General features: G+C 45.1%; 1 protein-coding gene across 1 annotated transcript in view; it reads left to right on the forward strand.

Moving 5' to 3' along the window:
• Positions 1 to 13,841, forward strand: part of LOC307151533 (uncharacterized protein) — a 197,238-nt gene that overhangs the window by 11,780 nt on the left and 171,617 nt on the right. Inside the window, exons 2-3 of the mRNA XM_079859626.1 lie at positions 1,034 to 1,130; positions 1,217 to 1,356. Of these exons, the coding sequence (XP_079715752.1) occupies positions 1,034 to 1,130; positions 1,217 to 1,356 (237 nt within the window). The remainder of the gene's footprint in view (positions 1 to 1,033; positions 1,131 to 1,216; positions 1,357 to 13,841) is intronic.

A 13,841-nucleotide genomic window follows, 5' to 3' on the forward strand; every position in this document is an offset into this window, starting at 1 on the left:
CGAGATTTTGGGAAACAACCTCCTTCCCTCAGTTAGAGCATTGAAGATGGGTCGAGGCTGGGTCTTCCAACATGACAATGACCCGAAGCAAACAGCCAGGATAACCAAGGAGTGGCTCTGTAAGAAGCATATCAAGGTTCTGGCGTGGCCTAGCCAGTCTCCAGACCTAAACCCAATAGAGAATCTTTGGAGGGAGCTCAAACTCCGTGTTTCTCAGCGACAGCCCAGAAACCTGACTGATCTAGAGAAGATCTGTGTGGAGGAGTGGGCCAAAATCCCTCCTGCAGTGTGTGCAAACCTGGTGAAAAACTACAGGAAACGTTTGACCTCTGTAATTGCAAACAAAGGCTACTGTACCAAATATTAACATTGATTTTCTCAGGTGTTCAAATACTTATTTGCAGCTGTATCATACAAATAAATAGTTAAAAAATCATACATTGTGATTTCTGGATTTTTTTTTTAGATTATGTCTCTCACAGTGGACATGCACCTACGATGACAATTTCAGACCCCTCCATGATTTCTAAGTGGGAGAACTTGCAAAATAGCAGGGTGTTCAAATACTTATTTTCCTCACTGTATATAATATTCAACCCACCAAAGTGGCTAGTAGGAGTGACTTCGTTACACGCCACTGCTGAAATACTCATTAAAAATCGTCATAAATGTACTGTGCACATTGGACTACTGAAATCTGTAAAGGATCAAAACTTTAAAAGATTGATAAGATCACTGGAACACTAATGATTATTTATTCAAAAAATAATTATGATTACAATTACAGCTACTGCAGTGTTATAGCATTCGGTTCAGATTATTCTCCAGGTATTCTCCCATTACACCAGTTTCTATTTACAATTTGGTTTTGGGGTGTTTAATTGAATAATGAATAACTATTGTGTGTGTGTGTGTGTGTGTGTGTGTGTGTGTGTGTGTGTGTGTGTGTGTGTGTGTACATATATCCTTTTGAGTTTCTTTTAATAACTCAAAATTTGTATTATTCAAAATTGATTATTTTATTGTATTCCAGTTCCCTGTGGTTTGATCAATCAAGGAATGACCTGCTACTTGAACACAGTTCTGCAGACGCTCTTCATGACAGACAAGTTTAGGAAGCATGTGATGAGGTGGGAAATATACTTAATGCTTAATAATTCAGTGAAAATCAAAATCTTGTGTAAGTATTTTATTGATCATTAAACTTTGTGTTTAGCTTGAGGAATGAAGCCACCAGTAAACCCTCAGGAGAAAACCTACTAAAGGCGCTGGCTGATTTATTCTGGAGTTTAACGAAGCAGGAACGAAGAGCTGTTTCCACAGATGAGGTCACTAAAGCTCTAAACATCACTAGTGGTTAGTCACTTTAAACATTTGTTTTTATACTACTGGTTCTTTAAGTTAGTTAACTACTTTAGTTTACATGAACTAAGAATGAACAATACTTCTACAGCATTTATTAATCTTAGTTAATATACATTTCAAAATGTCACACTGTGAACTAACATGAACAAACAATGAACAGCTGTATTTTTATTAACTAACATTAACAAAGATTAATAAAAACTGTAACACATATATTGTTCAATGTTAGTTCATGTTAGTTTACATCCACCATTGTTAACTAATGAACCTTATAGAAAAGTGTTACACCAATAAAGATAAGGTAACATTTCTATGAAGTCCATGCTTATAATGAATTATAGCCCCATTTATACTTAGAGATGCAACGATTACAATTTTCTTGGCTGATTCCGATTTCCGATTTTTCATTGAGTTTGAGCTGCCGATACTGATTTTAACCGATTCAGATTTCATTTTTTTTAGCCACTTTACAGCACACACAAATATTTATTTTCTATCTTTTCTTTAATAGAACATTTTGCATAGAACATAGAATTTTTTTTGAACAGATATTTGCTATAAAATGGAACTATATAAATTACTCCTGGTGTGGGAAATTAAAAGTTTATTAAAATTAAACTAAAATAACGCTTATACTGTATATTCTGACTAGTTTACTTTTTTTTTTTTTTTTTTTTTTTATAAAACACCATATAGTACTTTTACCCAAACTGAATAATAAAAACAAGTTTGAATGGGTACATTTTCTCTAAATATTATTTTCTGACATAACCTACTCCAGGTCTTGTTAAAACACACTAGACAACATGCAAATTCTGTGCATTTTGGGCACTTTTTGTGTGAAATAATACTTATTTTGTCCATTAAAAGTGTGCTTTTACTTTAATTGAGTGTGAGCAGCAGCAAAAATAGACTCGGCGCCGAAATCCGCGCTTCACTGCTGCTCACGCTCTGCTCCTGCTCGCGGTGTGAATGCACTCATTGATTAACATGCACGCCGGAAAAAAATATGCGCTGCTCATGCGCCACTCACGCTTGCGGTGTGAAACGGCCGTAACCCCTCATTTACACCGCACACATCTGTGGCGCATTACTGCTGCGACACGGCTACCGGAGCTGATCGCGCCCATTCTAGTCAATGCTTGTGTTTACACCGGCCGCGACGCGGCGCGTTTCAGAAGCTTCCCAGAAGCGGCTCTCCACGCCGCTTCGCTAAATATAGGCGCCTAGTCTATTTCTGATGGATGCGCGTCCAAGTCGCACCGGAAATACAAAATAAAAGTAAAAAAAACATTGTCAAAAACATTGTCAAATTCAAAATAAACACCCTGTGCAAACTCCCAATTGTATTACACACCAATATCCTTGGTAGAAACCATAGACAGTATGGTAGAAACCCAAAAATCAAGAAAAACTACGTCGGACAGGCAAATCACGTGGTCTTGCGCATCCAGTCGCTCCGCTTCTGAAATGCTCCTGGTGTGAGTTGGCACCGCGTGGAGGACGGAATAAAACCTTGTCGCAGCCCTAATGCGCCGCAGGCGTTTGCAGTGTAAATGAGGGTTAATTCTCGAGGTTTCCTATTGCGTTCCGTTTGCACGTGTGATTCTGATGTTGCCCGATGTTAATCATGCGGCGCCCGGGAGCATTTGACCGGCATAAAATCGGCATATGTCAGACTAACCGGCCGGTCACCGGTCATGGCCGATCACGTGAAAATCGTCCAATTCCGGTCACCAGCCGATCAATCGGTGCATCTCTAAAATCTGAATCTCCTTTTTCAATGTGCATGCTCATAATCCATTATACACTAATTTATAAATGATCAAATATAAAACACTTGTTTGCGGTTGTATTTTATGAGGTTTGTCTTTAATGGCTAATGTTTGCATTTGAGGTCATGAATGGTAATTTTGATTTGTTAAAATCTATATCTCCTCAGCCATATGCATGGTTTTGCTTATAGCAGTTTCAAATTATACTCTTTTTTTTTTTTATTCAAGTTTTTATTGTTTTCATCCGGTACATGACAATATCATACAAAACACAGATTACAGAAACAAATGCTACAGTACATATAAGGCCAAAATATATACAGTGGTTGCTATTAACAGAAGGTAACGGAATACTAAATGAGAAAAAAAAAAGAGAGAGAAAAAGAAAAGGGCTAAGTAGTGCATAATAATGAGGAGTCAGAGTTATTGTGTCACCTGGACAGACAACGTCACATACCGTAAGACCAAAAATCTTCCCTGACAGGGATACACACAGACACACATGCTCTGTTCTTATTATGCAGTTTGTAAAGCAAACGTTCATAAGAGGCTGTCTTTGTCATTATGTTGACCCTTGTGGGTTTGTGGTCATGTCCAAACATTGAGACAAATGCTCAATAGGGCTGGATGGCCGAGACATATTCACCTTCCCCCATAAAGTTAACTGAATTTTTCCCCATTTGTCCAGGTTATTTTTTATGTTTTGTAAAAGTGGTGTCAAATTTAACATAGGTGTAAAATGTCATTTAACATCTTTTCTAACTCCTTGATACCCAAATTTAGTTACCACATTTGCGTTACATATTCCGGATATAGCCATAGCTTCAGACTTTGTCCAGTTAATCTTATATCCAGACACTTTAGAGTAGGATTGGACTGTCCCCATTAAATGAGGTAAGGACTTATCTGGCATGGCATGGGGGCCAATTTTCGATAAGCCCTCTCAGTTTCGAAATCCCCCTCCATGTCAATCCCCAGTGCTTCACTCAAAACTTTCTTCACACAAGGTGCCGTTCGTCCCATACTTCTCTTTCAACCCCACAAGCCTTACATTGTTTCGCTTACTATGGTTCTCAAGCACTTGAACACGATCCCACAAAACTTTTATCTTCTTTTCTTTAGCATCTTTGTCTGTTGTCAACCCCTCTGTCATGTCTTCATGATGTGAAATACGGCCCTCCGCCTCCTCCATTCTGACTTGCAGCCCGATCACAGTATCTTTTAACTCATTCATTGTATCTTTAATGGCGAATGTGTACGCTGCAACTACCTACTGGGTCATTATTTTATTACAGGAATTATTGTTCATTAGTTACATTTACAAATAATCAAAACAAGATGTACTGCCAACAACTCGAGGCAATTGATATGCCAATGCAGATGGAGGTCTGTCCAGATCCCCGCTACTGCATGCCCGTTGTACGTGGCGCCCCAGCCTGTGTTGGAGGCATCTGTGAAAACCACAGCATGCTTGGACACTTGTTCTAGGGGCACTCCGGCCCGGAGAAACGAAGGGTCCGACTATGGGCTGAGTAATCGATGGCAGGCTCGAGTGATTGTCACCCGCAGTGTGCCGCTCTGCCACGCCCACTGTAAATGGCTGCCTCTGCAATCTTCGTTAAGACACGAGGCGAAAGGGGTAGAAGGGCAGTAGAAGGGTAGGACCTTGTACTGATACGCTTGACCCTCGAACAGGGTGGAGACATGAAAGTAAGTCTCCTTCAGGTCGATCACTGCGAACCAATCTCCAGGATGAATGCTTTTGAAAATGCATTTCTGTGTTAGCATCTTGAACAAAATCTTGTAAAGGGTCCGATTCAAGACACGCAGGTCCAAGATTGGTCTCAACCCACCCCCTTTCTTGGGTACAATGAAATAGGGGCTGCAGAAGTCGCACTTCATTTCGGCTAGTGGAACCAGTTCTATTGCATCCTTCGCCAGTAGGATTGCAATTTCCGCATGCATGACAGGGGCTCTTTCGCTCGACACCGAAATGAACACCTCTGAACACGGGGAACCCAGCTGGACGGATTGGAAAGCAGTCTCCAGCCTTCCAGAAAACGCTCCAGGGGAACCAAAGGCACCACAGACGTACCCGGGGTAGGGCAGCGATGTGGATAGCAGGGAACTGGCACGGAGGGCCCGGGAGCGGTCCAGAGCGGAGTCTGAGTGTGCAATGCAGCACTGACCTGTTTACACTGATCGGCATTGGGTACGGGAGAAGACATAATCGGGTCCTCAAACCATACCCGACTGGCGACACTATAGAGCAGGCATTCTCAACCCTGGTCCTCGAGGGCCACTTTCCTGCAGAGTTTAGCTCCAACCTTGATCAAACTCACCTGTCTGTAGCTCTCTCGTAATCCTGAAGAGCTTAATTAGCTGGTTCAGGTGTGTTTGATTAGGGTTGGAGCTAAACTCTGCAGGAAAGTGGCCCTCGAGGACCAGGGTTGAGAACGCCTGCTATAGAGGATTGATGGTTGCAAGGCTTTATAGGGTCGCACACCATCAATCTGACTCTCTTGGAACCCAGGGATAGAGGAACAGAAACTCTGAAAAACTCCTCCCTCCATCCCTGAGTGGCCTGTATCAGGGATGCTTAGTCTTGCTCTTGCCACCTGGTTTGGCAGCGCCTCATACAGGCTGGGTGGCCTGCCTGTGGCTAGCTCTCTGCTGAGGCCTGAGTGAAGGCTGCTGTGGTGGCCCAGCGGGAGTTTGAACAGCGGCAGGGGGGGCGCCCTCGGTGATGTGCAGGTGGAGGAACTACCACCAGCGGTGATATGACAGCAGCAGACTGCTGGGGCAGGATTATGTTGGACCTCCTCCAACTGCTCCTGATCAGTAGAGAACTGTTGGGGGCAGTTCTTCACTGCGTCGCTGAACAACCCAGGCTGGGAAATTGGGGACTGCAGGAACTGAACCTTGTCCGCATCTGCCATATCAACCAGGGGTGCGTTTCCCGAAAGCATTGTTAGTCAACTATGGTCGCAAGTTCCGTCGTTATCAGCATAGTTCAACGAGTCAGTGTTTCCCGAAAGAGAGCCAAGTCAGTTGCAGTGCGGAGCTCACTCATGAGCATACGGTCTAGACTACCCTTGTGCATATCCATGAGTGTTTTGGACTGATATTAGTGGTGCACGATATATCGGCTGCCGATATAATATCGGCCAATATGGTATTTTTTTTACACGTCGGTATCGTTCCGATGTCAAAATATGGCCGATGTGAACAGGCCGATAGTCATTCCTGTGTATTTGACTTGTGAAGTTGAAGATGAAGTTAGTAGTGAACACACCTGAGAGAAATGCACATTTCATACGGTTGACATAAGCAGAGAACAGTCTGCTTTCTTTCTTTTTTAAGTATTCTGTTTAAAAGTATACATTTCAAGCTTTCTATATATGTCTCAGGTCTGTGAGGCAAGTAGGCTACCTTATATGCTGATGTGTGTTGACTAGAGGTACACTAAAGATTTAGGAAAGTTACCAACTACGCCACCCCGGGGCCTCTTTCCGGGGAAATGCCCTATAACCAAGAGCAAGGCTCAGAGGTTTGTTATATCCGAGTCAGGTATCAGACATGGGTTGAGTATAAAACAATACAAAACTTTATTTTCTCAATAAAAACATATAAAATTTTATTCAAGACAACACCAATAAATCAAAAATAATCGAAAAACAAAATAACACACGGACGCTCACTTCAGAATGGGGTGCTGGCTCTCCTTGGCAGAAATGATATAGCAATCATACGTGCACACTCACTTCACACTCACTCCACACCTCACTGTGAGCACAGCATTCAGGCAAAAGAACCCACCACCACAATCGGGAAGAGACACTTATTTTCTGCAACTGGCTGCCCCAATTCTAAAGAGAGAAGAAAAGAAAAGTAACACGAAACACACACACAATAAACCAATAATATCAAAACATTAAACAGAGCCACAGGCAATCTAAGACACAATTTTAAAAGAGTTCACCACATCAGTTTGGCTCATCAAATCGAGGTGGGGTCCGGTCCGGTCAAATCGAGGTGGGGTCCGGTCACCCCAACAATGCTGGGTGGACAGAAATGGGCAAAACAGCCAACAAGGTTACAATAAAGAAACACCTCTTTCAGGCTGCCCTCAGGTTATCCACACAGAAGAAATAAACATAAATAAACTTAAATCACACACAATATATATATATGGATTATATATCCAGCACAACTCCAATCAATAAGAAAAATATATAATTATAATCCACACAACAATGAGCTCACAAGAAAATCAAATAATGTTTAAAGAAAACAAACTGCAGAAGAGCTGGTGACAGTTAGGTGGCTGATCTGATACTTGGGCGCCACTGAAGACTTTCGACTCAATTTAGTTACTCACGACACAGTCGATGATAAAGGTACCACGCCAACGGCCCAGTCATCGGTCCAGCTGATGGAGTGCGTTCAACACCGTGAACATAAACAATGGACGAAGGATCAAGCAGCACAGCGCGTCGACACGCGAACTGAAAGAGAGTTAATAATGCTCGTTGGCCGGTTCAATAGAGCAGACACACTCGGAACAGTCCCGTCTCACTTTGAACCAGAGGTTTAGTCACTGTAACGAGTCCGATAAAGTCGGAAAAGGCAGCAAAACAATGCTGACAGCAAAAAGGAACATCCGAACAGAGGTTTAGATGAACCCAAAGCCCACTGTAACGTCCCTTGTGCTCTTTGGCCCGCACCTGTAGTGCGATTCACACGGCACCAAAACTGCTGTGTATTAAACACGCATCAAATCGACGGCATCCCACAGAGCTCCTCTGTCCAACCGTACAAACATTCACGCGTCCCGCCGGAAACACGGTGTCTCGCTCAAATGACGCAGAGAAAACGCACTTCTTCTTCTTTTTTGTTTTTAACGGCGGTTGGCAACCAACTTTTGGTGCATTACTGCCACCTCCTGCTCCGGAGTGTGAATCAGACAATAGGCTTACAATCTAGTTTCCACATAAAAAAAATAAAAACATAAAAAATCTTATAACACATAGACACCAGGGTGGGAATTATACCGCGGCCACGCGGCTAGGGCTGTATTTTGGCTAAAATCATAATCGCAATTAATCGAACAAGTTACCTCGGTTATGATTATTGAACGATTATTTAAATTTTTTTTCTTTCTCATATGTCAATGGCAAGTTCACAGTTATTTTTTTCTAATGAAAGAGTGCATAATCATTTCTTTGTGATTCTAAAATAAGGAAACACACAGATAGATATTAATGCTTATTTATTAAATATTTCAAACAATTGAATAAAATGCACTGTTTGCACTGTTCATATTCGATAATGTGATTGTGCTCTAAGTGTTGAAACAGATAATCGCCTTGGTAAAATAACGTCGGTTATAGGCTCTGAATTTCGGTTTCGATTACTTTTCGATTAATCATCCAGCCCTACACGCGGCCATGGCCGCCGTTGCCCTACACTTTGGCCTTCATGCCCCGTGAAAAAAAAATCATTGTGCGGCCACAGTGGCCTGTGTGCCCTGGCTCTGTCCAAGTTCCATGTATAAAGCGCCAGTGCAGCATAGTGGCGGGCTTGCTTTGAATTACAGCGGGCAGGGATCTGATTGTTTCACACGGACCGTTGTTCAATGTTCAGGAAGCACACCATAGCGCGTGATACATTTTGAATTTAGTTGGCGCGATGGCGGAGAGTAAAGATGTCCATAAACGGCAGATTATGTCTAAAGTTTGGGATCGCTTCCTTTTAGCGTCGCTGAAACAAGGTAACTTCTGTCCCCCGCATTTTTTTTAACCCAGCGCCAATATTTCCGCCCGTGCCTAAGCCTATACATTGATGTTCGCTGATTTTAATCCCATACTGTATTTGTAGTGATGTCGTGATGCGGTTTGACTAGATATGATGTTTAGCTTTGATGTTTTTAAGTAGTAAACGAACGTATTCACGTTCAATTGCAAGAGAGTATAGCCTAAAAAAGACACACACACACACACACACACACACTTGTTTGTAGGCTATGTCACAAAAAACAACAAAAAATGAAACTCCCCAGCCTGCTTCTCCAAATCCACTCGTACTTTTGGGGAAGACATAATCGGCTAGCAAAGTAATTGAGCATAGAACATTTTCAATTAACAAAAAAATATATAATACTACAAAACGTGCTAATATACTTCAACTAGCCTATGTGAAAAACAAAATGCTGTTCTTTTTCTATTTAACAAAATGCATATTTGCAATAAAACATTCCCCTTTTCAAAGCTTTTTTTTTTTTTTTTATAAATTGTATACATTGTGTACCTGTTTGGCTTGATATTTTATATTCATTTCATTTATTTTTGTTCTCCGGTGGGTAATTTGCAGAAGGTGCAATCCTTTTTTTGTAATGTTGTATTAAGAAGACAAAACTAAGGCCAAATGGCCTTTACTATTTAAGTTTGTATTCATAGTTTTACATGTTATACATGTTTTACAGTATAAAGTTGACTTAACTGTATTGTTATATAATTGTTGGCACTGGCACTTATAAACACTAAATGGGTAAACATTACAATAAATAGGCTTAGTTTTGGAACCAAATGTTGGAGTTGGAATAAATACCTCTGTTTTTTTTGTTTTTGTTTTTTTGAGAAATAAAAGCCAAATGCTTGATCATTTTACAGCCACATCATTTTCATTATGCATTATTTGTTTTGGTTGTTTAAAAGCACACCATCCATCCATCCATCTTCTACCGCTTATCCGGGGCCGGGTCGCGGGGGCAGCAGTCTAAGCAGGGATGCCCAGACTTCCCTCTCCCTAGACACTTCCTCCAGCTCTTCTGGGGGGACACCGAGGCGTTCCCAGGCCAGCCGGGAGACATAGTCTCTCCAGCGTGTCCTAGGTCTTCCCCGGGGTCTCCTCCCGGTGGGACATGCCCGGAACACCTTCCCAGGAAGGCGTCCAGGAGGCATCCGGAAAAGATGCCCGAGCCACCTCAGCTGACCCCTCTCGATGTGGAGGAGCAGCGGCTCTACTCTGAGCTCCTCCCGAGTGACCGAGCTTCTCACCCTATCTCTAAGGGATCGCCCAGCCACCCTGCGGAGAAAGCTCATTTCGGCCACTTGTATCCGGGATCTTGTCCTTTCGGTCATGACCCAAAGCTCATGACCATAGGTGAGAGTAGGAACGTAGATTGACCGGTAAATCGAGAGCTGAGCCGCTTCACCACGACAGACCGGTACAGCGACCGCATTACTGCAGAAGCTGCACCGATCCGTCTGTCAATCTCCCGTTCCATCCTTCCCTCACTCGTGAACAAGACCCCGAGATACTTGAACTCCTCCACTTGAGGCAGGAACTCTCCACCAACCTGAAGCGGGCAAGCCACCCTTTTCCGACTGAGGACCATGGCCTCGGATTTGGAGGTGCTGATTCTCATCCCAGTCGCTTCACACTCGGCTGCAAACCGTCCCAGTGCATGCTGGAGGTCCTGGTTTGATGAGGCCAACATGACCACATCATCCGCAAAGAGCAGAGATGAAATCGTGTGGTCCCCAAACCTGACCCCCTCCGGCCCCTGGCTGCGCCTAGAAATTCTGTCCATAAAAATTATGAACAGAACCGGCGACAAAGGGCAGCCCTGCCGGAGTCCAACACGCACCGGGAACAAGTCTGACTTACTGCTGGCAATACGAACCAAGCTCCTGCTTTGGTCGTACAGGGACCGGACAGCCCTTAGCAAAGGACCCCGGACCCCATACTCCCAGAGCACCCTCCACAAGATGCCGCGAGGGACACAGTCGAATGCCTTCTCCAAATCCACAAAGCACATGTGGATTGGTTGGGCAAACTCCCATGAGCCCTCCAGCACCCTGTAGAGGGTATAGAGCTGGTCCAGTGTTCCAAGACCGGGACGAAAACCACACTGTTCCTCCTGAATCCGAGGTTCTACAATCGGCCGGATTCTCCTCTCCAGTACCCTGGCATAGACTTTCCCAGGGATGCTGAGAAGTGTGATCCCCCTATAGTTGGAGCACACCCTCCGGTCCCCCTTCTTGAAAAGAGGGACCACCACCCCGGTCTGCCAGTCCAAAGGCACTGTCCCCGACCGCCACGCGATGCTGCAGAGACGTGTCAGCCAAGACAGCCCCACAACATCCAGAGACTTGAGGTACTCAGGGCGGATCTCATCCACCCCCGGTGCCTTGCCACCGAGGAGTTTCTTGACTACCTCGGTGACTTCAGGTTGGGTGATGGACGAGTCCGCCTCCGAGCCCTCAGCCTCTGCTTCCTCAATGGAAGACGTGACGGCGGGATTGAGGAGATCCTCGAAGTATTCCTTCCACCGTCCGGTGATATCCCCAGTCGAGGTCAACAGCTGCCCACCTCCACTGTAAACAGCGTTGGTAGGGCACTGCTTCCCCCTCCTGAGGCGCCGGACGGTTTGCCAGAATCTCTTCGAGGCCAGCCGATAGTCCTTCTCCATGGCCTCACCGAACTCCTCCCAGGCCTGAGTTTTTGCCTCCACAACCACCCGGGCTGCAGTCCGCTTGGCCCGTCGGTACCCATCAGCTGCCTCAGGAGTCCCACAAGCCAGCCAGGCCCGATAGGACTCCTTCTTCAGCTTGACGGCATCCCTTACTTCCGGTGTCCACCACCGGGTTCGGGGATTGCCGCCTCGACAGGCACCGGAGGCCTTACGGCCACAGCTCCAAGTGGCCGCATTGACAATGGAGGTGGAGAACATGGTCCACTCGGACTCAATATCTCCAGACTCCCTCGGGATCTGGTCGAAGCTCTGCCGGAGGTGGGAGTTGAAGATCTCTCTGACAGGAGATTCGGCCAAACGTTCCCAACAGACCCTCACAGTACGTTTGGGTCTGCCGAGTCTGTCCAGCTTCCTCCCCCGCCTTCGGATCCAACTCACCACCAGGTGGTGATCAGTTGACAGCTCCGCCCCTCTCTTCACCCGAGTGTCCAAGACATACGGCCAGAGGTCGGATGAAACGACCACAAAGTCGATCATCGACCTCCGGCCTAGGGTGTCTTGGTGCCATGTGCACTGATGGACACCCTTATGCTTGAACATGGTGTTCGTTATGGACAAGCTGTAACTAGCATAGAAGTCCAATAACAGAACACCACTCGGGTTCAGGTCAGGGGGGCCGTTCTTCCCAATCACGCCCCTACATGTGTCACTGTCGAACAACGGAGTAGAACAACGGAGTCCCCAGTCGGAGCACTTTCCAGCACCCCTCCCAGAGACTCCAAGAAGGCCGGGTACTCTGCACTGCCGTTCGGCCCGTAGGCACAAACGACAGTGAGAGACCTATCCCCGACCCGAAGGCACAGGGAAGCGACCCTCTCGTTCACCGGGGTGAACTCCAACACATGGCGGCTGAGCTGGGGGGCTATAAGCAAACCCACACCAGCCCACCGCCTCACACCATGGGCAACTCCAGAGTGGTGAAGAGTCCATCCTCTCTCAAGGAGTGTGGTTCCAGAGCCCAAGCCGTGCGTAGAGGTGATCCCAACTATCTCTAGTCGGAATCTCTCAACCTCACGCACAATCTCAGGCTCCTTCCCTGCCAGAGAGGTGACGTTCCATGTCCCTAGAGCTAGATTCCGCATCCAGGGATCGGGTTGTCTAGGCCCCCGCCTTCGACTGCCGCCCGATCCACTTAGCACCGGCCCCTTGCGGTCCCTCCTGCAGGTGGTGGGTCCATGGGAGGGTGGCCCCACGTCGCTCCTTCGGGCTGAGCCTGTCCGGACCCCATGGGGGGAGGCCCGACCACCAGGCGCTCGCATACGAGCCCCAACCCCGGGCCTGGCTCCAGGGTGACCCGTCGCCTAGGATCTGTTTGCCTTGGGAGACCCTACCAGGGGCATATAGCCCCAGACAACATAGCTCCTAGGGTCATTCGGGTACTCAAACCCCTCCACCACGGTAAGGTGGCAGTTCAAGGAAGGGTAAAAGCACACTCATTTTTTTTTTATCCGATTATTTTATGGGGTGTATACCTTCTGGATGTAATTGTGCTCTTTCTCTCTCTCTCATTAAAAAATGTTTTATATAAAACAATTAATACAAAACGAAAAGACAGGCTAATTTAGTGCCGCTTTCAGAGCGCTCACGTCCGTAACGGAGAACTGTCACGTCCGTAACATTGTTTTTTTTTGTGTGTGTGTGAAATAAATTTCTAAATAAATGCGACTTATAGTCCAGTGCGACTTTGTGCGACTATGTTTTTTTCCTCTTCATGACGCATTTTTTGACTGATCGTTTTATGACTCGTAGATATTCGAATACATTGCTTGATATTTGATACCCGTTCGAATTAGATTTTTCCCAGAAGTGACAGCACGTGTGATTTGTGGATTACCGATAAGCGCGAGTCTGGTTACGTTATTGTGTTAATAATAACTAAAGTACCTTCATAAATCTATTTTGTATAAAAACAGCGCGTTCGTTACTTATAGATTAAAAAGTACCATTGTATCAGTGCTGCGCGAGCTCTCTCTCACAAACACAGATGCGCGCACACACAGAGAAGATAATTGTAAAATGAAAATTGATGGGCTAAGTTTAAATTTTGTTCTTGCTTGTTTTGTTCTTGATTTTTTTTTTGTCAGACACATTTTGTATTATCCATCCGTGTTTTTAAAATTCGTTAAATGACGGACGTTTTAGTCCTACTGTTAACACCATAG

Source organism: Squalius cephalus (genome assembly GCF_949319135.1).
Source record: "Squalius cephalus genome assembly, chromosome: 23".
Classification (NCBI taxonomy): domain Eukaryota; kingdom Metazoa; phylum Chordata; class Actinopteri; order Cypriniformes; family Leuciscidae; genus Squalius; species Squalius cephalus.